Below are 27,051 nucleotides of genomic sequence, written 5' to 3'. Positions count from 1 at the left end.
TGTATTATACGTGTTTGTATTAATTTAACAAGTTTACCTTTCCATTCCTGTTCATTTTCAAATATATAATCGAATACTTCTCTTCTTACAAAAGAGCTCTTAAAACCTGCTTGTATCAAATTATGTTGTATGTCCTTTTCAGTATTTTTCATATAATAATATGGAGATATGACATCTTTATGTCCATAAATACCCCAACTGGGATGGATAGATAAATTATCGAAAACCACGTCCAGAGGACTAGGATCCAGGGTTATTTGGAATGTGTGTCCACCTGGTTTTAACATCTTATAAATATTTTTGTACATTTGCCTAAAATAGATAAAAAATTTAAAATTTCTACAAAAACGTAAGTAACTAGTGGAAGACAAATTATTTATTTGACTTCAGATCGGAAGCCGTTTTCAGGATTAAATAAAAAAAAAACTAAATAAATTACTTGTTATGTCGGTTCGCTAAAGTCAGACACAACTGGCTAGTGATTTTAGTAATAGTCTGGGCTGATTATTATCGGAGAATAGGCCATCTTTGGGAAAAGTTATTTACCAGCAATTTTATTGCTTGAATCGAATCTTATGATTGTATATATTAATAATATAGATATGCAAAGTCCGCAGATAGTGTGCTACTTTTTTTATAAACAAAATGGCGCCCGAAAATCGTGTTTTTTTTTCAATTTTTGCTCTATAACTCCAAAAATTTTAACTTTAAACCAAAAACACTCAAATAAAAATTCACTACAATTATATCCTGCATAGAGACGTGTTTTTTCCGATTTACTTCGACGAAAACTTTCCCCGGAAAAAGCGGGTTTTTCCAACAAAATCTTTAATTTTCAACTAAACTTTTAGATAAGTAGTTGTTAATCAATAATTAAATAACTTAGTAACGTAAAAGCCCCTTCCGTATGTATTACAATTTCAGAAGTCTATGGAAATTGAATGAACAGTTTAGCAACAATTAATATGTTAATTAAAAATTTAAGGTCGCTATAATAACGACAATAATTATGATACATAATAATAACTATGATTTTTTCATAAAAAGACACTATACCTAGCTAATGTACTTTACAGAATTGAAATTGGACTATTTAAGCGGCCTCAGGAATATTTTAAAATTATAAACAATTTTTTGGTTTAAAAACAAATAGAATATCTCAGGAAATGTTAAACTAAATTAAATTATGAAAACGGTATTCGAAAGACAGTGGCAGGCCGCCTCTTCTAAAAGAAAAAACATTTAATTATGACCAGTGGTTCCTGAGATACAACCGGTCAAAGTTGACCAGAATTTACGGCAAAGATATAAACTATAGGATCATAATTTTTAAACCATCACCTTTTTATTTTTCTCGTCTTTCTTCACACCAATTTTCATATCTTTAAAATCCTCATAACATATATTATTATAATAAAAACTATCGATAATACGTGTGAAAATTGCCAAAAATAGCAAATTTCCAATCAAAAATTAGGTTGGAGAAAATGTAACCCTCAAAGTTCAAAATCGGTATACGTTAACAAAATGCATTTTCTCGGCTTCCCATGGAGCAATTTCCTTCATTCTTTTTTTGTTCCCCAATAACTCGAGTAGAGCCATCGAACTAATGCATTATTAAATGTCAAACTTGCAGAAAAATCTCACAATACGAATTTAAATACGGATTTAAAACAAATTTCTATTTTATAATATTTTTATTTACTTGTTATATTAAAAAGGTCTATTTCTAACAATTTTAAAGCTAATTGGTTCTCACTAAAGCCATAAATTCCACAAAAACAAATTTAAAAAAAAATCCCACGCATTACTGCAATCTTCCTCGAGGCGCTTACGAGTGGAAAGTTATATTGCAAAATTGTTCACCAAGTTATCACGGAAAAAGGTAAAATGTAAGATTTTTTTCTAACGGTGCGACTGCTGCCTGGTTAAGGGGAAAGGCGCAAAATGTGGCATGAATTTTCAATTTGTTTTAAATGTATCATTTTTTTTAAATCCTGAGAAAACTAATTAGTATTTTTGAAAAATTTAAACGCAGCATGGAAGATTACGTTATTGCCGAGGGCCGAAAGTCCGATAGAATAAATAAGTTTATTTTGAATGAAATATTTGCAATAAAAAATCACACTAAATTTTCTCTTTTATTTTCATACCTTTAACCCTCGTAAGGCGGTGCTTAGATTATTACGTCAACAACGGTGCGGGGTGCATTTGCACCCCATCTGTATATCCATTTTTATATATATGAACGTCAAGTAAATTGATTTGAGAGATAATTAGGACTTATTTATTATAGTATAAAACATAATTTTACAAACAACAGTACTCATTTCTTTAAAAAAAATTATTATCGTTGCAAGACAAACACAATTTTCACATAGTGATATGAGCAGCACAAAGTTTTTACACATAATACAGTTATGGCGGGACTTTCGGTCTTTTTTCTCTGACATAAGTAACACCGACCTTATCCCGTAGCTTTGTTGGCTCCAGGTGGAGCATCAGAAACGTCTAATTCAGGATATGAAATTTTCATCATTTGCACCCTACAATTTTTCCAAAAAAAGCACGTCAACGCAAAGAGTTTTAAATGCTGTAATGGGTAGTCTACCCATTACAGCATTTAAAACTCTTTGCGTTGACGTGCTTTTTATCTAATTTTAAAGCTCTCGTGCAATTACTACTGAAAATTTTTAACGCAGAATGAAATATTACATTATTACTGAGGGCCGAAAGTCCCTGAAAATTTCTATAATGTTTATTTTAATAAGTTAACCCTCGTAAGGCGGTGCAGACCTCGTTTTTCTCACCTATCTTTTTTAATAAATTTTTTGATTTTTCTCCATTTTTTTTATTCGCATTAAATTCAATTATAAACGCATTAAGAATGCGTTTCGCTTTGTTTCGATTTGTTTCCCGAGTGGCACTTTGACAGTTTTGGGCAACAAGTCGATAATAATTTTAGAGATCGAGTGTAATTCGCTGAGATTATTTCATGAATAAAACTGTCTTTTTAAATCATTTTAACTAATAGTTTATTAATATCTTCACCTGACTATTTGCTAAACCTGTTTCTTGGTATTCTCTGTGACAAGCTGTAAAACATTAATTGCCATTAATGTCACTGAATGTTCATTTTTGCGTAGTAACGAAGGGCATCTGATGTAATGCTTGACGACAGGATATTATCAAAAATGATCGCTGTAATTGTTATTTCTATAGCTTTTCTATTGATCAGAATCTCCTATGAATGAAATAATCAAAAATATTTGTCAGTTTTCTCAGGATTTGAACAAAAATTAATATACAGTGCTAGTCAAAAGTCCGTACCCCCCCCTCGTAACTTTTGAACGGTTATACTTATAATAGTGAAATTTGGAGGAAGGAAATGAACTGACGTATGCTTCTTAACTAGTCATGACAGGTGACGTAAAAGTGACAGATGACTTTACAGCGCCACTGTGACAGATAATTTTAAATGGTACCCTATGGTAAGCGATACCTCGTTTGATAGGTATTGAAAATACCCATTCAGCTATACTAATTTTGTTTGAGTTTAAACTCATTTGTATGAATAAATGAAATAATATTAAATTGTAGTTTCGCATTTAATTAATAAAAATTCAAACCTCCGCCTATGGTTACTTGTCAAAAAGGTTGACGTTGACGTAAAAACTACTAGAGAGCTGAAAAATGTCAACTTTTTTGACAAAATAACCATGGGCGGACATTTGAATTTTTAATAATTAAATGCGAAACTACAAAGTTATATTTATTTCATTTATTCACCAAAATCAAAATCAAATTAAACTCAAAAAAATTAGTATGACTGAATAGGTATTATCAATACCTTTCAAATGAGGTGTCACTTGCTATAAGGTCCCATTTAAAATGATCTGTCACAGTGGCGCTATAAAGTCATCTGTCACTATTACGTCACCTGCTGTCATGACTAGTTAAGAAGCGTACGTCCGTTTATTTCCTCCCTCCAAATTTCACTATTATATGTATAACCGTTCAAAAGATACGAGGGGGGGTACGGACTTTTGACTAGCACTGTATTTAAAACACATGGAACATTTTGACACGCGACATTTTGCGCCTATGCGCTTAATCGTTATTTACAAATATGCCGTGGATTTTAATATTTAAAATATCTAGATAAAAACTGGTTTATTGAAAAAGTTCTAAGAGGCAAAAAGTTTTAAAAACATTGTGTTTAACTAATGGTAACATAATAATAAGTCAACACCAGAGGAACAATAATAACAAAAAGTGTACAAATATTCGCATTTGCAGATGATGTTGATATCATAGCTAGAAGCAAAAAAAAATGATAGAAGCATTTAATGCGGTAGAAAGAGCAGCACAAAACAGTGGCCTAAATATTAATTAAATAAAAACCAAATACATGAAGGCCAGAAAATCGACAGGCCAAAGAAACCTACAGAATTTGACAATAGGAGACTATAACATAGAAAGCGTAAAAATTTTTACATATCTAGGTTCACTAGTTACCGCAGATAACAATGTCAGCGAAGAAGTCAAGAGAAGAATACATACTGCTAATAAAACGTATAATGGACTAATTAAGCATCTAAGTTCTAACAACATCACGAGAAAAACAAAATGCAAAATATACAAAACCCTGATAAAACCGGTCCTTATATATGGATCAGAGACGTGGACACTGTCGAAAAGCGATGAGAACTTATTAGGTACGTTTGAACGAGAATCTTTAGACACATATATAAGGGGGTGAAAGAAAATAACGTATGGCGCAGAAGATATAATTTTGAACTTTACGCAGCATACAACGAACCCGACGTCATAACATCCATAAAAATCGGATGTCTGCGCTGGATGAGCCATGTTGAACGGATGTTGGAGACCGAAACACCAAAATATATAACCAGTAGGGGGCAAGCACCAGTAGGGAGAAGGTTAAAGGGAAGACCCAAACTTAGATGCATGGAACAAGTGGAACAAGATCTGAAAACCCTTGAGATTACCCACTGTAAGAACAAAGCAAGGAACAGAACAGAATGGCGGAAAATCCTAGAACAAGCCAGGACCCAAAAAGGGTTATCGAGCTACTGATGATGATGAACATAATAATAATTTAATTTGAACGTACACAAAAGTTTTGGGGGGTTTACTGGAATAAAACCCCTATCATTTTTTTTATGGGAGCACATATATTGAAAAAAAAATATATTTTTATTTTTTAACTTTAAGGGGCTGTAATTTTTTTTTGAGGTATTATTGTACTAAGGTGAGTTAGGTTCAATGGAACTATTTTTAGTCCCAGATTATGTGACTGAATTTTTGGCCTGCCTTTTTGTTACACCCGGTATTTGGGAGCAGAATTGCATCTAAGTGTAACATGTATTATCAAATTGCCACCTTACTGCATTGTCTTTACTGCATTAAAATTAAAATAAATTAAAAACTATCCAATTAAATATAAGATAAAAATATTTAAATTTTTTTATTGTCTTCCAATTGATTTGTATATTATCATTTGTATACATTAGGAACTTCACCTTGCACTTGTATCGATTCTATTGCATAATAGCTTTGATTGAAATAATATATCAATCAACGATAATTAATAGTTAGTAATTATTTAAACGTTTTTTAACATTTTATATTTTTAACAAAATAGCTAGTTTGCTAGTTGTTCTATACTGTTTCAATGAAAGTCTACGTTTTTTCTAATGGTTAAAGATGAACTTAGCGACACACTAAATTTTTCAACCGAAGTCCGTATACAATAAGAACAAAATGGATTGCGAAAAGAGCGCTCTGGCGAACGGTTATACAGGGTGTTTGTAAATAAGTATGACAGACTACTTCTTAATTAATTCATTATTTTTCATTAATTTTAATGAAAATTATAAATTCCACATGAAAAAATAATGACAGTTTGTTCCATAAACTTATGTCCGCAAATGCTTCGTTTTCGAGATACGGGGTATTGAAATTATTTTTACAGACTGCCTATTTATTTATTGCTCCTGTTGAGATTTGGTGGGATTTAAGAGGTAGTTAGAATTAGGTAGTTTTGAATTTTTTGGCATACAATTACGAATTTTGCATTCACCATTGGCGTGCATACGGGTAACGGTGTGAAATTTTCTAAACAATAAAATAGTACGTCACTGAGATATTTCAAATTAAAAATCATTTTCGAATTCCGCGTCAATTTGTAACAAACTATTTTTCTCATACTATGCGCCATTTTTATGCAAAACATAAAATACCTGGACCTCGATTTTTGACCCTTCGCTTCGTTATCGAACGTATTCGCTTCGTATCTGTTTAGTGTACAGAAAGCGAATGATCGATAACGAAGCAAAGGGTCAAAAATCGAGGTCCTGGACCTCGATTTTTGACGCTTCGCTTCGTTATCGAACCTATTCGCTTCGTATATCAAACAGAACGTATCTCGGAAACGAAGCATTTGCGGGCATATGTTTATGAAGCAAACTATCATTATTTTTTCATGTAGAATTACTCCTTTTTTTTCATGTAGAATTATTCATTTGTGTCCCGAATAAAGTACGTGCCTCCTAGCGGCGGGATACGGGCAACAATACATTGGCTTATAGGGCAGTCCTTACAGTAGGGATCCTGGCCTATACAGAAAAATTCAGGCGAGTGTGGGGTAATACTGCACTTTGGCTGCATTGGTGGTGTATTGGCTAAACGTGCAGGACAGGGTATGGTGCTGATAGAAAAGGCATTCAGGCATCAAATATCCAAACAAAACCTTTTCAGGCCATAATAATGAAAAGACCTTCTCCAATGATATTAAACTTATACTGAAATGATGGCATCTCCTGAGGTAAAATGTATCGGAAGTAAAATTAGCCTCCGTTCGGATTTCCAGGTGAGGACTATCTCAGGGGGAACACCATTGCAGGTTAGAAAAATCAGGATAGGGTCGTGGAATCTTGGTAGTCTTACAGGTAAGAGTCTGGAGTTAGTGGATGCGCTCAAACGAAGGAGAGTTCAAATTGCTTGCATTCAAGAAACTAGGTGGAAAGGACAAAGGGCAAAAGAACTAGGTGAAGGATACAAATTGTGGTATGCAGGGAGTAGTAACACTAGAAATGGAGTTGGTATAATTGCTGATAGTGAAATGAAAGATAACGTAGTGGAAGTTGTAAGAACAAGTGATAGAATGATGTCAGTGAAATTTGTAATTAATAAAGAGGTATTGAATGTTGTGTGTGTATGTAGACCAGGGCGCATCTGTAAAAATATTAGTACATTTGGACGTTGAGAGGTGACTCAAATTTTTTTGCAGAAATTGCTTGAAAGTAACTCAATTAATAATATTTGAGTTATCCTCCCTCTCAAAAAGGTCCGGAACATTGTTTAAATAATCAAAATGTCAAAAAATGAAGGAAAAATTCGATTTTTTTCTTCGTTTTTTGATTATAACTTTAAGAGTATTCATTTCCGAGAAAAGTTGTATTGACATAAAAGTTGTATAATTAAATTTCCTATAATATAGAGGTAGTTGAAAATTTAAAAAATAGTCACCCTTGTTGCAAAATAGCAATAATTGGGAAAAAACTATACAAAAACAAGTATTCGCATTTTACGTTTTTCAACCATTTATGCTAAACTTAGGACCTTCAAGTTTCACTCAGAAAAACTATATGATACATTTAAACAATACTGTAAATTATATTAAGATTGGTTCAATAAATTTTGCAAAATAAATTTTGCAATCCAGCTTTCGCAAAAAAAATTCATTTTTTCAAACTGGTGCAGGACTGAAAATAAAGCAGATAGCAAGTTGAAATTTTTTTGCTAATAGAAGTGTACTGTACCTTTCATTTTCAATTTGCAAAACTAAAATCGATTAACCACCACGGCGTCAGGAATTTTTTTAAATAAACATTAATTATTGGTGTTGCGCGCAGGACACCGGATAGTTTGCTCTGATTGGGCATTCCAATGACCTTTGATAATTATTGATACATTTTAATTTTTATTACATTTCGATATAAATAAATAAATTTGTTTATTGCAAAATAATAACACATACTCTATCCTTTGAAATAACACTTTTTTAGCAAAAACTTTCTTTGTTCATATATTTTAACTTGAGAATAAATGTTTATTATTTTTAAACATATATAATTGTTTAAACAATATTTCACAAACAATAATAAAATTAGTTTGATTTTTGTGGAATTAAAATATTAAAATACAACAAAATATAGAGTAAGAAAATAATATATTAGATGAAGATTGGAAGAAATTTTGGTGGAAATCAACTTCATGTGAATCGAACACCGCTGTCCTGCGCGTAGCACCAATAATTCTGTACCATCTGTGAATAAGTCGATAACTCAAAAATGCAATTTTTCGGTATGGCCATTTTAAACATTTTATTAGTTTTGAAGAATAAAAATTTAAGATTTGACTTATCCACTTATTCACGGTCTGTACCATCTGTGAATAAGTCGATAACTCAAAAATGCAAACTTTTCGGTATGGCCATTTTAAACATTTTATTAGTTTTGAAGAATAAAAAATTTAAGATCTGACTTATCCACTTATTCACGGATGGTACAGAATTAATGTTTATTTAAAAAAATTCCTGACGCCGTGGTAGTTAATTGATTTTAATTTTGCAAATTGCAAATGAAAGGTACAGTACACTTCTATAAGCAAAAAAAATTTTAACTTGCTATCTGCTTTATTTTTAGTCCTGTAAGATTTTGAAAAAATGAATTGTTTTTGCGAAAGCTGGATTTCAAAATTTATTTTGCAAAATCTATTGAACCCATCTTAATGAAGTTTACAGTATTGTTTTACTGTATCATAAAGTTTTTCTGGGTAAAATATGAAGGTCATAAGTGTAGCATAAATGGTTGAAAAACGTAAAATGCGAATACTTGTTTTGTATGGTTTTTTTCGCAAATATTGCTATTTTGCAACAAGGGTGACTATTTTTTCAACTTTTAACTAATTCTATATTGTAGGAAATTTAATTATGCAACTTTTATGTCAGTACATCTTTTCTGGGAAATGAATACTTTTAAAGTTATAATCAAAAAACGAAGAAAAAAATCGAATTTTTCCTTCATTTTTTGATCTTTTTAATTATTTAAACAATGTTGCGGACCTTTTTGAGAGGGAGGATAACTCAAATATTATTATTTGAGTTATTTTCAAGCAATTTCTGTAAAAAAATTTGAGTCACCTCTCAACGTCCATCTCAAAACAGATGGGCCCTGGACTAATGCTCCTCAAACAGGTCTGGGTGAGAATGAAAGAAGAGCTTTCTATGACCAATTAGGAGACGTCCTGAATGATATTCCGTCAGAGGAGAGAGTTATAATAGGGGGTGATTTCAATGCACATGTGGGCCAAGCCAAGGCAAGATATGAAGCAATACATGGGGAATTAGGCTTTGGAACTACAAATGAAGCTGGAGATGTTATGCTTTAATTATGAATTAAGATGTTATTTTTATGAAAGAAGGTCTATTCAGGGAAAGAATAGTAGAAAAAAGATATTGGAACATGAAAGGAAGCCCTACTACAATTTGGAGAAAAATGGCCAGTAGTATTAGAGAGACTGCTATTGAAATACTGGGGAAAACGTCAGGAAAAAAGTTTGAGGATAAAGAGACGTGGTGGTGGTCAAACGAAGTTTAAGTAAAAATAAAAGAGAAGGGAAAATTATATAAAAAGTGGCAAGAAACCAGATCCAACACAGATCTTCAAAACTATATGGTTGCGAAAAAGGAAGCAAAAGTAGCAGTAGCAAATGCTAAAGCAGAAGCGTATTCAAACCTATACGATCAACTTGATACCAGGGAAGGCGAAACGAGGATATATAAAATAGCCAAACAGAGAGCAAAGAAAGCAAAAGATTTTAATCAGATTAGATGTATCCGAGATGAAAATAATAAAATACTAGTTCACGAAAAGGATGTCAAAAAGAGATGGAAAAAGTACTTTGACAGCTTATTAAATGAAGAATTTGACGGACAGCCTGTGGAGCCAACGGAGACAGTAGCAGCAATGGTCACCAAAATAACAAACGTGAAAGTGGCTCAAGCGCTTCAAAAAATAAAGAAAGGAAAAGCGGTAGGACCAGATGATATTCCTGGGGAAGTATGGAAGGCATTGGGAGAGACAGGAATAAGGTGGCTAGCAGGTTTATTTAATAGAATTATGGAAGTTGGACAAATGCCAGAAGAATGGAGAAGCAGTATACTAGTACCTGTCTACAAAAACAAGGGAGTTATACAGCAGTGTACAAATTACAGGGCTATAAAACTGCTTATCCACACCATGAAAATATGGGAGAGAGTAATTATTGATAGACAGATACGTGAAGAGGTCGACATATCCGAGAATCAATTTGACTTTATGCAGGACAGATCAACAACAGACGCAATTTTCATTATAAGGCAGTTGATGGAAAAATACAGGAGTAAAGAAACAAACGCTCATATGGTATTCATTGATCTTGAGAAAGCATACGATAGAGTTCCTCGAGAGATTCTGTGGTGGGCACTCAATAAGAAATGAGTCCCTGGTGCATATGTAAATATTGTGAGGGATATGTATGAGGGAGTAACGAGTAGTGTTAGGACAGGTGTGGAAGAGACTGATAAATTTCATGTGAAAGTAGGATAGCACCAAAGCTCGGTGCTTAGTCCGTATTTATTATCATTAGTTTTGGACCAGATAACAACGAAACTACAGGGTAACATTCCATGGTGCTTAATGTATGCTGATGATGTCGTATTAGTAGAAAATAGTGAAAGAGACAGAACGACTGATGATGTCGTATTAGTAGAAAATAGTGAAAGAGACAGAACAAAAACTGGAACAGTGGACACGAGCTCTGGAGGAAAAAGGTTTAAAACTTAGTAGGACAAAGACAGAGTATTTGGAATGTTCATTTAAAGATGGAGTTACTACAAATAAAATGGTATCTTTGGATGGTGAACTGATTGTAAAAAGCAATAGTATTAAGTACCTGGGATCGGTATTACAGAGTAATGGAGAAATAGATGGAGATGCATGCAGTAGAATTAGTGCTGGATGGATGAAGTGGAAGGAAGCGAGTGGTGTGTTGTGTGACAGAAAAGTTCCAATGAAGCTGAAAGGAAAATTCTTTAAAAAAAGCCATAAGACCGGCTATGATGTACGGAACTGAATGTTGGGCAGTGAAAAAGAAAAAGGAACAACGAATGCATGTGGCGGAGATGAGAATGCTTAGATGGATGAGTGGAGTGACAAGAAAGGATGAAATTAAAAATGAGTATATTAGAGGAAGTCTAGGTGTGTCACCAATTGATGCCAAAATGGGAGATCATAGGTTGAGATGGTTTGGCCATGTTCAACGTCGAGACGGTAATCATCCAATACGAAGAGTAGCTGAAGTGCAGATTCCTGGAAGGAGTAGGAGAGGAAGACGATTAGGCAGGACATGTTGGTAAATGGGATTAATATTGATATGATCCAGGATAGAATTGTGTGAAGAAATGCAATTAGGGAAGCCGACCCCGCATAGGGATAAGGCAAGTAGAATGATGATGATAATGATGTTGTAGAATTACTCCTTTAAATTTGTTATATTTATTTACAAACACCCTGTATATTTATAGCAAAACAAATCATCGAGACCCGCAGAGAATTTAACCTATAAACCTATATAACTTTTATTCAGTTGAATAAGATTTGCGAAGTAATGAATGACGGCTATCCTCCACATTTTACAAAGGCAATATACAGTTTTTGTGTCTTTGTAAGGGAAGACAACACACACTGCTACACATTGTCCCTCGCCCTTTTAAACATCTGCGTTGATAAAGTGGATAAACTGACTAATTCTTAGCAAGTTTTGTTCCATAGACTTTTTTCAGTAAGTCAATACTTTTTGAGTTATTTGCGAGTAAGTATGTTCATTTTTCAACAAAAAACACGTTTTTAGACTGTTTTTTGCAAATAACTCAAAAAGTAAAAAAAAACTATTTTCTTATTCGTCAAATTCCAAAGCTAATATTTTATAATGATATAATAAACCAATATGGAAATAACCAAAAAATGAAGCCCTTTCCGCGAGGTTCTACAATCAAAATTAAGCAAGTTAAGCTTAAAATAAAGTTGATCTTTTTTTTTCACTTTTTTATAAGCAATGTTTTTGCTAAGAATATCTTTTTTGATAAAATACGTACTTTTTGAGTTATTTGCGAAAAACCGTGTAAAAAGGTGGTTTTTTGTTGAACAATTATTAACATATTCACTAGCAAATAACTCGAAAGATATTGAGTTGAAAAAACTCTATAGAACAAAATTTGCTTAAAATGAGTCAGTTTATCCACTTCCGGACTTATTTTAAATGTATGTTTTTTCACCACCGAGAAGAGGTGATACCTACCCCCAGGGCCAAAGCACACATCTGCACAATATAATTTTTTTATTTGGTAGGTTAGCTATGTGTATGCTAAATTTCACGTCAATCGGAGCGGTTCTTTAAAAGTTTGATATTTTGCAATATTTGACCGTGAGTGAATGGACTAAAATCTATAGTCTATAGGAAATGGAAGACAAACTGCAGCTGGCAAGAAATCTGGTAAACCAAATTTGTTTGCAATAAAAGCTCAAAATCTCTTTTGAGATAGATTTTGAGATCTAAAAACAAGTAGGTATTATGTTTATATGGGATGGAGCCACATTACTAGATATTAGGGTGGTTCGAAAAAAACTTTTTTTTTTATTTCAGATCGCTATAGTGCGCAAAAGCTGCCATTGGTATAGACATGAAAAAAGCACTAATTATTATTTTTTTATTAATATGTCTTCCGGTCGCGCAGTGCCATCGAAGTTAGCAAAAATTGTGAAAAACCTTAATTTTTCATATTTTTTTTAAACAGGCCAGATGGTTTTAATTGCTTTCCTATACCATGAATTAACTACTAAAAGTATGTAAAATCAATATAAATGCACATGTTATTATACAAAATATAAATGTTATTATACATTTGTTTCATATCTTCCGGTCGCGCAACATAATACAAAATGAGTAAAATTAGTAGTTTTTGCAAAATTTCAAAGTTTGACTGTTTGGTACAATTTAATCATACGACTTTTAGAGATGCTATAGTTTAATTCAATTACAATAATATATTTAAAATCCAAGCATATAAGATAAATTTTGATATTCAAGTGGAATACGGTCGCGCAGCTTCGTCAAAAACAGCAGACTATCGAGAGGCGAGGCGAAAGTGACGAATGCCAGCGAAGCGCAGGCAGCCACAAATAAAGATACATGTGGAAATACCTCTACATTGGAGTATTTGTCTTCTCCATTACAACGAACTGCCATTCCACCACCTTTTCCAACACTTAGATGAAAATACAACAGGCCAATAGGATATTCCGGACCAATTGGAAAGGCCCTACCTGATTGTGGTACAGGACATTGTTCAGAAGACTTTGTAGTGGGTACGTGATCCTATCCCTAGCCCAACGTCACATTCAAGATGGCTTACTACTGCAAACCGAGTTTTGCGTTTCTAAATCAGTGTGTCCAACCCTTCTGAAAATCTGAGAGAGATTGTCACATTCATTCTATAATAATAGTCTCCCGTTTTGCGGCTTTGGGAGTATAGCAGGGTAAATTATTAATTATATTTCTTAAGTTAGTAGGATAAAATTATTATATTAGACTAAGAGCCGCTATAGGTGAAATTTCTTAATCATTTTAGGCACGATGGGACCCTATAACTTAAATAGTAGAACCTAAAAGAAAACGTTTGAACACTGTGCCGTCACTTTTCAGTGGCACATGCGTCGACAGTGGCGCATCAAACTTTCCACTTATGGACGGGATAAATAAATTAAAAGTTACCCTCCCTTACTAACAGAATTATTTTTTTTTAAGTTCTATGTGATTAACACATAGGATTCAGCGTAACTTTAACCCACCACCCGCTTCCCCCTGCCCCCACCATCAAAAAATTTATTTTTCGTTTTTATTTTTTTTTTGGTGGGATGCAATCAATTTTAAAATTTCAAAAAATTCACACACATAGCTGAGGCTTTTATAAAATACGCCTATTTTTTATAGACCCATAGGTAGAATGTACATAACCTCAAAAAATTAAAAGAAATTTTTTTTCAAAAAAGCGTATAACTTTTTTTGTGGAATAGCTGCAGGTGTAATTTTTTCTTAGTCTTGTGTGTTTTATAAAACACTATATTTTTAATTTTTTTCAGATTTTTCCGTATGGCTCCCCACCTTCAATAATCCGAAAAACTGTTTTTTATGTGGGTTTTGGGGGATTTTTCCTATTTTATAGACTTCATACTATATCAAATTAATTTTGTTTTTATCGGTTATATGTAACTTAAAGTAACTGAGTCCTTAAGAATATTTAAAAATCAGAAAAACACGTTCAAACCCCCCAAAACCCCCTTAAGAAACAGTTTTTTGGATTTTTTAAGGTGACCAGCGTTACATAAAAATCTGAAAAAAATTAGAAATATAGTGTTTCATAAAATACATAAGACTAAGAAAAAATTAGATCTGTAGCTATCCTAAAAAAAAAGTTATATACTTTTTTCCAAAAAAAAAAAAATTTTTAATTTTTTTGAGGTTATGTACACTCAACCTACAGGTCTATAAAAATATACGTGTTTTATAAAAGCCTTAACTATGCGTGTGAATTTTTTGAAATTTTAAAATTGATTGCATCCCACCAAAAAAAAAATAAAATCGAAAAATAAAGTTTTTGATGGTGGGGGCAGGGAGAAGGGGGTGGTGGGTTAAAATTACAATGAATGTTATGTCTTAATCACATAGAACTTAAAAAAATGAAAAAATTAAATTCTGGTAATGAGGGAGGGTATTTTTTAATTTATGTATCCCGTCCATAAGTGGAAAGTCTGATGCGCCACTGTAGACGCATGTGCCACTGAAAAGTGACGGCACAGTGCTCAAACGTTTTCTTTTAGGTTCTACTATTTAAGTTATAGGGTCCCGTCGTGCCTAACATGATTAAGAAATTTTACCTATAGCGGCTCTTAGTCAATATTCTCTATTAAAAATTCTATAATTTATAATTCTAGTATTAACAATTAAATATATATTTAAAATTAAAAACAAATATAAATAGATAAATAATAATAAATAAATAATTTAAATTTATTTATTATTAATAAAATTAATTTTTATATAAAAGAATGCTATATCTAGGGCCTACGGTATACAAAGGAAGGTAACAGGGCCAGTGCTACGCTTCAACCGCCTATTATTACCCCTGGTTTTACCCAAGGTACTCATTTTATTCAGGCTGAGTCGACCTGGGGCCTATAGACATTTAAAAATGTCTAGTTCTTCTTGCCGGCGGTAGGATTTGAACTCCGGACCACCGGCATGCGAGGCAAGCACACTACCACCTGCGCTACGCCGGCCCATTCATTCTCAAATGTTATAATATGCATATGTGGTTTGCCACAAAAATAAACCACAAATTCACAGACGGGCCTAGACGTGATTACAAAATCATTGAATCTTCAAGGTACTTACCAGAAGAGTTTCTTCAAGTTGTTAATCCCGTTTTACAACGGAATGCTTACTTTGCCCATCCCGAAAATTTACTTTTGGCTATGGTAACTGATGAAAGAAACCATATCCGAGAGCTGGGCTTTAGGCGTATCATGAAGGAAAAGCAAGCAATATCTGAAAGTGACTCCATCAGAATCTTTAAACCACCAAACTTAAACTTTGAAGCTAAATAGTATTACGAAATTATCAAATGGAACACCAGTACACTGACTCCCCTCCACTGATAAGAACATTGACTAATGAAGAGATAAAACAGTATGTGAGCAATGACTTCAAGCCTGTTATGAGTATAGATACTTGCCCATGCCGTACACAGGCAGTTGAAAGATGCGTTAACCTAGTGACCGAAGCTTCAAGTAAAGTGTGTGGACACAGTTCCAGAGACGGCTATATTAGAACCACATTATTGCACCGCTCAGAGATGTTAACTTTGACATTGGGCCAGGATCACGTACTACAAAGTCTTCTGAACAATGTCCTAACTTGACGACTTCTGATATCTCAAGCAAGTATAATCCGTCCTTGCTATGAATACGCTTTTCAACTTTGTCAATCTCACAATCTATAAGATTAAAATCAACAACAACTGGTAGTCTTTCACAATCAGGTAGGACCTTTCCAATCGGTCCGGAATATTCTATTGAGCCTGTTGTATTTTCATCTAAGTGTTGGAAAAGGTGGTGGACTGGCAGTTCGTTGTAATGGAGAAGACAAATACTCCATTGTAGAGGTATTCCCACATGTATCTTTATTTGTGGCTGCCTGCGCTTCGCTGGCATTCGTCACTTTCACCTCGGCTCTCGGTAGTCTGCTGTTTTTGACGAAGCTGCGCGACCGTATTCCACTTGAATATCAAAATTTATCTTATATGCTTGGATTTTAAATATATTATTGTAATTTAATTAAGCTATAGCATCTCTAAAAGTCGTATGATTAAATTGTACCAAACAGTCAAACTTTGAAATTTTGCAAAAACTACTAATTTTACTCATTTTGTATTATGTTGCGCGACCGGAAGATATGAAACAAATGTATCATAAGTGCATTTATATTGATTTTACATAGTTTAGTAGTTAATTCATGGTATAGGAACGCAATTAAAACCATCTGGCCTGTTTAAAAAAATATGAAAAATTACGGTTTTTCACAATTTTTGCTAACTTCGATGGCATTGCGCGACCGGAAGACAAATTACTAAAAAAATAATAATTAGTGCTTTTTTCAAGTCTATACCAATGGCAACTTTTGCGCACTATAGCGAGCTGAAATAAAAAAAATTTTTTTTCGAACCGCCCTACTAGATATTGGTGTATAAAAACTACACTTTTAATTAACTAATTTTTGACGTTTTGATTTCCACTCTGGAAATCGTTCTCAAAAAAGATTATTCTAAAAATTCTGGGAAGATTTCACAACCTGGTATTATCGTTAGAACTATTATTTCTCTTGTTAACTACATAGAACTTTGTTAGAATCCTAGAATAGGAATCGAATTTTTTAATGATTATCTTAAAAATGTCTGTAAAGAAAATAATTTTCATGGAATGTCTTAGATTATACATATTATTAACTTGAAAACAATGTCCCAAATATAAAATATTGGGTTGACAATGAGACTAAATATTTCCTGTTTAATTAATATTTTTTAGAAAAAAAAATTAGAATAATACAAACGAATGTCACCAATAAAAATTATAAAAATAGTATATCCTTAAATAACTTACTTAGGATTTCTCACCAAATGATTTGCGAAAAAACTAAAAATGAAATTAAACCTTTGTTCATATATCGGAGGAAAGTTCTCAGCTGCAATATCCAGTTGTTTAAAGTACATTCTCGGTATTGCAAAAGTGGCTTTAGCGTGATGTATCATCTGGTGGGATACATCAGTTGCAACATATTCTTCCAAATCTTGTGGTAGATGAGGTTTAACCGAATTACACCAATTGGTTCCATCACCAAATCCATATTCCAATATAGAAGACCTTTTTGGAAAATTAAATAGAGGTTTGTATAGATGAAACAAATAAGATGTGTGCAGCACGGTGACACGGCAGTTCTTTGAATACAGTTCAGCTAATACCATGGATGTCATTTTACTTAATATTTTTTTTAATTGCGTTGTTGTGTTGTCTAATCAATTAATGAGTTATATTATTGAATTACTATTATTTAAAGCTTATAGGGGGGATCGGGAAAAAACATAATCAGTAAAATATTAAATTTTTTTATTGTTGTACAATATACGGTGATATACGGGTCCCTTACAATATATATTTTCACAACGTCAGATTTTTTTAAAAGTTGTTTTTACAGTTAAAATAAAAATACTTGCGTGAACTTTATTTATTCTTATTTCTGTAACACTAACAAAACTCATACCTGCTGAATCAGTTAAATTAATAACTACAACAGATAAAGTAGAACAAGAAATTTAAAAAATATGAAACATCGACAGAGAATCATAATTTTAAAAGACTTGGCAAAATGATGTGTCAGATGAATTTGACATTAACCAAAGTCTAACGCAATGGGATGCGCTTTTAACAACATTTTTTAAACTTGCGTTGGAACAACTAATCAGGAAAACTTCTTTAGATAGAGAAGATACAATATTTACAAAGATCAACCAAGTCGTTGCTTATGGAGGTAATATAGATATAATCAACTGGACATTAAAAGACCTAGAAAAGATTTATACATATTTTAAAGAAGCGACACATACTATGGATCTAGACTAGAAGTTAATGTATCAAAGACAAAGTAGATGAAAACACTAGGGAAAAAGTACAAACTAAAGGCACTCATATATCTTTGAGCGGGCAAAAATTTGCAAGACTAGACTATTTCAAATATTATAATAATATTATAATATAAAATCAAGATAGTTGGTCTGTGCCCATTAGTTCATGTGGTGAGACCGCTCCCGTCTGAAAAAAATTTCTGATTCGGTTTCTTTGTGGATTCCTATTCAAAAAGCTCCGCTTTAAACAAATCTGAAGGGTGAAGACATTATTTAAACAATTTTTTTAAACAAGTACAAAAGATCATGTTTTTTGCTCTGAAACATATATTTTTAGAACTTTTGGGTCAATCTAAACAAGAAAGTTATCTTGTAATTTTTCTTAGAAATTTATAGTTTTGGAGTTATAGGCGATTTAAAATCTGAAAAATGGGAAAATACGCATTTTCGAGGCTTAAAAACTCATATTTAAATTAGTATTTTTGAGGTTGCCAAATACTTATATTGAAGACTGAACATTAAGCTTCAAGATTCTAAAGAGTGATCGCGTCTAACTTTAATTTATACCGTTGTTTTTTAATTGTTAATTATGCGTGTTTATCCGATGTTTTTGCCGGTGTGGCGCGCTCCATTTCAAAAATCTCCTATTTTCGTCCGAAAAATATTTTTTCTAGATTCTTTGGGACATTCAAAATAAAATAAATTTATTGAGATTTTTCTCAAAAGCTAATAGTTTTTAAGTTATAAGCGATTGAAATTCCGAAAAATGACAAAAAACGCATTTTCGGATTTTAAATCGCTTATAACTTTAAAACTATTAACTTTTGAGAAAATTATCAAGAAACATATTTTATTTAGAAGAATCTACAAAAAATATTTTTCGGGGCAAAATAGGAGATTTTTGAAACGGAGCGCGCCGCACCGGCAAAAAAATCGGATAAATACGCATATTTAACAATTAAAAAACAGCGGTATAAATTAAAGTTAGACGCTATCACTCTTCTGAATCTGGAAGCTGAATATTTAGTCTTCAATTTAAGTATCTGGCAACCTCAAAAATACTAATTTGAATATGAGTTTTTAAGTCTCGAAAATGCGTATTTTCGCATTTTTCAGATTTTAAATCGCCTATAACTCTAAAACTATCCATTTTTGAGAAAATTTACAAGATACCTTTCTTGTTCAGAATCATCGACAAAACTAAAAAATATATGTTCCGGAGCAAAAAAACGTGATGATTTGTATTTATTTAAAAAAATTGTTTAAACAATTTCTGCCCAAAAATTCCGCCCGGCGCCCTTCAGATTTGTTTAAAGGGGATATTTTTGAATTGGAATCCACAAAGAAACCGAATCACAAATTTTTCCAGACGGGAGCGGTCTCACCACATGGACTACATTGAACTGGCAAGTACCTAGCATTTTCGAGCAGGGAACCATGTTGCCCTCTGAGCATGTATTCTATTATATCTAACAACATCGACTTGTAGTCACCATATTCTATTAAAATAAGATATTTAAACCATATACAATGGGGTTACCACTTTAAATAGTGTGCTAGTTTCAAACTACTCAGCAGAATTCACTGAAGATGTTCTGAATTAGACGAAAACGTTTTGTAATCCATTATCCATTTGGATGACTTTTTAGATAGTTTTTTAATAAACGATTTTATATCAGAATACAAGTTGAAGTTTTTACTTCTATATGGATATTATAATAGTCTAACGCTTGTTTCACACACTAAGAATTTTGAACGTGCGATGGTTGATTTGAACTATCGCACGGTCAAAACTCTTAGTGTGTGAAACAAACGATAGAAAGAAATACAAACTGTGGTAACAGCGAGAATTTCACTTGAAAACAAATGCTTCTACAGCTGACAGTATATCATAAAGTCTAAAGATACCTCTAAAGGTGGGAAACTATAAAAATAATGTAGATTTATAAGTCTCTATTGATAATTTCCCACCTCTACAAGTTTCATCTCTTTTTATTTCACAAGGTATTACGTTTTCCAAGGTATTATTGCGTTATTTTTCCGGTTATTAGGGCACTCATGGCTGTATTCTAGCAATAGTGTATATGTTTCAAAACCGTCACCGGGTTATACAGGGTGTCCAGAAACTCTCCTGACAAACGAAGACCGGAAATTCCTCAGATAATTTTAAGGCAATTCAACCCCATTCACCTAGTCTGAAAATGCTTCCTAAGAGAACTAGAGCTGTTTGAAGATGGCGCCTTGCAATTAGTTTTTTTTTAATATCTCCAGAACGCTTCTATTTAGAAAAACTGGTATCTTCCAGAGACAGAATCGATTTCATTATTTTTTTTTAATTTATTTTTTTGTCAGAATTAAATTCTGAAAATGAAGGAATTTCAGCGCAATACTTTTGGGAAATTTTGCGCAGCGATTTTTTGCACTCTGTATCGATTAAATGTCGTAAAGAAGGATTAGAAATTTTGATATGGGTAGCTCCTTCTTATTGTAAAATTAATGGAGTTCTATTACGTTTCGGTTGCTTCGCTTGGATCTCTCGAAAATTTACGTCTTTTTCTTATTCTGGTTGTTGATTTTCGTGTTCATTTTGCTGAGAATTTTCCTAATTGGTTTAGTAGTAATGGCAGTTGGCATTCTGTTTTTCCCCATCTTTTTGACATTGTATATTGTAATTGTACAATTCTTCTACGGTACACTTCGGTTGTGCTTGGTAATTTAGTGTTAAATTTTGACGGACCTTCTTTGGGGTACCTGAGATTCCACTCATAGATAGTGTGACCAACTAGCCCGAAAAATCCGGGGCATGGCCCGAATTACGGAGTCGTGTCCCGGCGTCCCGGACAACGCTTCCGGGCCATCCGAATTTTCAACAAAAAATGTTCTGAAGCTGTTTTCTTGTGGCATGTTTGACCATTATATTTTTGATGGGATTAAATCACAATTGGTTATAATAATAATTAAATTTTTATAATAACTTGATTGTCTAATTTTTCGTTGATTTTCTAATTTTTCCTTTTTTGAGAGCGATTTCCGGATTGGAAGTCGAAGCGTCTCAAAAACTAACAAAAATGTAATTATAATTATAACCAACTGTGGCTTAATCGCATCTGAAATATCATTGTCAACACAAAAAGTTTTAAAGTTTTATATTAAAAAAATGGCCCGATTTTCATTGAGAAGTCCCGGATTTCAGGTATTTTTTTCAGCCTTGTCCCGAATTCGACTGAATTGAAGTTGGTCACACTACATAGGTGTTGGTCTACTAGAGTCTAGAGTGCTGCGAGTGTCCCAGTTTGGGTGCCCATACATGTGACTGGTTCTGTGACTTGGCTGAGTTCTGGAACTGATAAGTATTCCGCAATATGATATAGACAGCTTCTCAATTAATGCCCCATAAAGTAACTGAGTCTATCGAAAATCAAGGAAAATCTACTCATTATTAATATTATTTTGACAAAAATTACGTTACAAATTTGTTTATAATGTTATCAAATAATAAGAAGATTATAATGTTTACTTAGATATATATTTAAAAAATATTTGTCCTTATAGGTGTTCAATTTCTTGGCCATCAATATACACATGCACATGCCGTTATTTAAATTAACTTCTATCTTCAAAACATAATTATAACGATAACTTTTTGTCAAGAGTAGGTACTTAACGTTTTATTCCAGAGAAGTAGGAATGTAAATTCTTTAATTGTATTTAAATGCAATTTTCGGTGTATCCAATAATTGTATGCACGATGCATTATTTTTTATAAACAATAAATTAAAATTTTGCATTACAATAATGTAAATTACTTTTACCAAATTTTTAAGACGTCATTGAGCGCCAAACATTCTTCAAAAAACGAAAATTTTTTCGTAAAAAACTTTAACACCGTTTTGTTGGATAAAATATAATTATTTTGTAATGGTTTTTAAATAATATACAATTAAAAGTATATTTTAATAGTTATTTATGATATAAGTGTTAAAATTACACGTTTAAAAGTGCACGCATGTGAAAGTTTGCAGAACGAGCGATAGCGAGTTCTGCCATTCACATGAGTGCCTTAAAAATGTACTTTTTAACACGCATATCATACAATATTTTTTCTACAAACGTAATTACAGGACAATATCTACAAAAACTTTTACTTGAACTTGACTGACAGTCCAATTTTATATATTTTTTTTGACATTACATCAAAATTGCATATACGGTCAATAAGAACTGCAGCCTTAAAATTTTTTTAAAGCACTAGTGCCTTAAAGTAGCATTTTTAACGCTCGTATGGAGTGCTAAAAATTGCATTTTTAACACGGTTGTAGAAAAAATACATTTAGTAGATATAATAAAACTTGTGATGGTTATTAAATAATATACACTTAAAAGTATAGCTTAAAATAGTTATATTTATTTTAAAATACAGAATTATAATCAATAAATATATACAGTGGTCGATAATAATTTATTCAGGAATTTTTTTATGTAATATGAGTTAAAGTCTTAACCCTAGGATACATGACTGGACCGTTCTTCATATTTACATGATTTGGGTCAAAAATACCCGACTGTCCATATTATTAGTTTTTATTGAGTAAATTGAATGTTCTTTACAAATAAATGCACTACACTTGGCACAAACGGATCATCATATTATTCCAGATAACAACTGTCCATCTTTTTTCTCTTTACAACTTTATGATCCATTATGTTAACACCTTATTTACTGGCTGAATGACCATAGTCCAAGCCAAAAAAGAAAGAAAAAAAAACACCTTATTTTCTTTTATTATAGAAATATATAATTTCTGTTTTTTTTTCTGTTTTATCAATATTTTCGTCATTATGGAGAGTGATCAGCAATATAAGCAATATCACAGCCTCATTTATTATATTTTTTTTTGTTTGTTAACTCACCAATGTAATATTTTCGCGAAATCTACAACAAGAAGCATTTACAGGTATTTCCTTGTCTGCTTGCTTTTCTTTTGAAATACCCCTTTTAATTTTCTAGTGATTCCAACTGAAGTATGTACTTCCAAGTGACAATAATTTTTCAAACAAGTCAACACTAACTTGTAAAAAAATTATCAACCATTAGATTTCTGGTACTACGGCATACTGAATATCATTTCATTCATATTATTTGAACTCAAATTTCTTTGAACTTCATCACCTGACTGTCATCCAACATATATTTTTCCATCACTAGCATATCCACTTTCTGATTCACATAGCCAGAACAACTTAATGCCATACTTGGCTAGATTACTGGGAATATATTGGATAAATCCACATAAGCCAATTTTTGGTATCTATACAGTTTTAAACTGATTTATAAAAATATTCCACACATAAGAAATTGTCGCCAACTTATCCGTTTCCATCCTTTGATTTCTCGTTCTCTTATCTTCGAATCGTAAAAATCATCTTAAAGCACGTATCCACTATTCTTGCGCTCCGCGCTCCCTGCAACTGCTCCAACGGATACGGCATGAGCTCCTCTAGATATTATAAACCGCCATATAAACCCCGAATAAATCGTATTATGTTGTGTAAGGCATACTTTCCTGATATTCTTACTGGATTTGTAAATCATTCTAAATCATTGGATGCAATGATCACTTTACCACTTGATATGAAATGTAATGTTTTGTCTTCGTCGTCGGTTTCACTAGAAATGTCTTATGTCTTGTTTATCTGACTCTGGTGCATAATTATTAGTGTCACATTCAGTAAACTCAAGAACAACGTTTGATGCATGCTGCATCTCCATATTCTGATTCACCCCTCGATTCAGATCCAGCGTAAGAAGACTCATCAAAAAATTTTGGACCATTTCTTCGAAATCAAGGTCTGATGCATTTATTCGTTTTGTGCTAGACGAAATTATACCTAAAATTATCAAAATATAATTATGAAAAAGTTCTTAGTTCGGACCACCATAACATTTGGCAAAATTATTCGAAAATACCTGGGCTAATAGATAACAGGACATGTGGCAGGGGCGGAGATGCAATACATTGAAAATGAACGTAAAAGATTGTTGTATGCACGCAAATAACACGAGTGGGTCCAAAGTAGGTATCCATCTTTTGCAAAAGACGCAAAAATTAGCAATTTCGCAATATTAATTACGTACATGACATTTACCTTTTAGCAACAATTTTATTTTGTGTTTATTAGGGGAGTGCAATTAGAACGAAAATATGCATTGTTTCGGAAAAATTCAAACAAGCTTATATCTTTCTAAAACTTTTTTTGTTAGTTTATATACATGTTAGAGTAAAAAGTTCTACTCGCAGATCTGGCCGCTAATTGTTTGTTAATTGTTTAAACAATAACAATTGTTTTGTATAAATAATTTTAAAAATATCGTTAAATTCATCATTTTACTTTGATTATATATGTTTCTATTTTGTTTTTGATTATACTGAATCCGAATATGGCATTGCAATTTGAAAATTCTTATACAGAAGCTCTTATACAGTATGTCTGCGACAGTCTGCGTAGCTAGGAACCACATGGACAACTTTTTTATTATCAATTTTACGAAAAAAAGTTATTCTTCATAAAATGCTGTGGATAGTCAAAAATCTAAAACTCAACCATCAGATATCAATTTTTATCAATTTTATACGAGTTGTGTCAAAAATATGAATTTCGTTAAAGAGTAAAGTACCTTTATATTTCAGAATATCAAAAAATGCTATTAAGAAAAGTTGTATGAAATTAAAAACTATGTTTAAATATACAATTAGATTATTCTAATCTAAAAAAAAATTTCAATTTTTTCTCAAATTACGGATACTCTTCATCATTTTATTACAATTATGATAACTATTTTATTATCCCTTTTATGAAAAAAAGTTATTCTTCATAAAATGCTCTCCCTGGTCTAGAATCGAAGATACAACCATCAGATATTAAACTTTTTTAATTTTATACGAGGTATGTAAAAATATGAATTTTTCTTAAGAGTTAAGTGCCTTTATTATTCACAATATTTTAATTAAAAGAATGTAATTAAACACTAAAACAAATTTTTTAATTCCAAACAACTTTGCCTAATAACAATTTTCGATATTGTGAAATTTAACGATACTTTACTCCTGAGTGAAATTCATATTTTTTGACATACCTCGTATAAAATTCAATAAATTTGATATTTGATGATTGTCTCTTAGGTTATATACGATGCACAGTATTTTATAAAGAATAACTTTTTTTTTTCGTAAAACTGATATTAAAAAAGTTATCAATAGTTCCAATTTACGTAGACATACTGTATAAGAGCTAAAAAAAATTTTTTTTGTTTAACATTTATTATTATTGACGTTTATTATTAAATGTATTTTAGGTAGGTTTTACACAAAAAAGTTTTGATCACTTATAAACATTTTTTTAGCTGGAAATTTTCGGTTTTTGTATTACATTTTTGTTATCTTTCTTAATATTCTCAAAAAGAAATAGTCTATTTCATTTCTAAAGTAAAATAATTTAGTGCATTTTAAAGATTATATCCTAAGCTTTAAAAAAGCACTTATAAAACTGTAATAGATCTGTTCAAGCTTGAGTAATACCGTCTTAAAGTGGTGTTAATTATATAAAACTATGAAGATTTCAAAAATTACATTTTTTAAGACGTTATATCATTTGAATTAAATTTTTGAGATTTTTTTGAAAGAAACATCAATTAATACGATGCTTGAAAGGTAAGTTTTGCACTTACATTTTTAAATCATTTTTAAACAAAATTCATATAAGGCTCATTTTCCGCCCCCACGGTACTTATGTCCATATATTTTATTTCTTTTTATTATAACCATAAGATAGCTTAATTATTCTTCTTTTAGGTTCAATTTGTAAAATTTTATTTGATCCATTAGTTAAAGAATTACATGAAAATAACTCAACCGTGCACTTCGCCGTACGCTAGTTTACAGTGCGCCAATGTTTGCGAGAAGGGCGACTTTAGCGTTATAAATAAAAAATTATAGAAGATACAGATTAAAACTATTTATTAACACACAAAAAATTGACATAATGCTGATTACAGAAACTCATTTTACATCCAAAAACCACATTAATATTCCACGATTTACAACTTATCATACGCAACATCCCAACGAAAAAGCACATGGAGGCAATAAGAGTTAGTAATAAACTAAAGCACTACGAAATACAAAAACATGAATGCGACTATCTACAGGCCACCAGCATTGTTGTGGAAGATCAACTAGGCCCACTAACAGTATCAGCTATATACTGTCCGCCAAAGCACAATAACAAAACGGAACAGTTTGAAAATTTCTTTAAAACATTAGGAAATAGATTTATAGCAGGAGGAGATTTTAATTCTAAGCATACTACCTGGGGATCAAGAATTATTACCACAAAAGGCAGAGAACTTCTTAAAGCTATAAACGCGACCAATGCAAATTATCTCACCACAAGGGAACCAACTTACTGGCCTACCTACACTGCAAAAATACCTGATCTAATCGACTTCTATATTGTTAAAGGAATTAATGTTAAATTGGCAAAAGTAGAATCTTGTTACGATCTACCCTCTGACCACTCTAGCGTAATCGCGACATGGTATGCACAAATAACAAACAGTACTAAACAACCATCACTATACAGTAACAAAACAGACTGGAGCATTTTCAAGAGTATACTTGATGAACTGAATT

General features: G+C 32.1%; 2 protein-coding genes across 2 annotated transcripts in view; one reads left to right on the top strand and one right to left on the bottom strand.

The window, feature by feature from the left end:
* LOC126882248 (uncharacterized) overlaps window positions 1-17,759 on the bottom strand; it is an 83,287-nt gene extending 65,528 nt beyond the window's left edge. Inside the window, exons 1-2 of the mRNA XM_050647074.1 lie at window positions 17,343-17,759; window positions 38-312 (exon numbers count right to left, since the gene is read on the bottom strand). Of these exons, the coding sequence (XP_050503031.1) occupies window positions 38-312; window positions 17,343-17,713 (646 nt within the window). The 5' untranslated portion in view covers window positions 17,714-17,759. The remainder of the gene's footprint in view (window positions 1-37; window positions 313-17,342) is intronic.
* Window positions 1-27,051, top strand: part of LOC114344544 (growth arrest-specific protein 2-like) — a 389,075-nt gene that overhangs the window by 105,000 nt on the left and 257,024 nt on the right. The window lies entirely within an intron of this gene.

This window comes from Diabrotica virgifera, chromosome 3, assembly GCF_917563875.1.
Source record: "Diabrotica virgifera virgifera chromosome 3, PGI_DIABVI_V3a".
NCBI lineage: Eukaryota > Metazoa > Arthropoda > Insecta > Coleoptera > Chrysomelidae > Diabrotica > Diabrotica virgifera.
The sequence above is the reverse complement of the archived record's forward strand: the minus strand, read 5'-3'. Positions and strand labels throughout refer to the sequence as shown.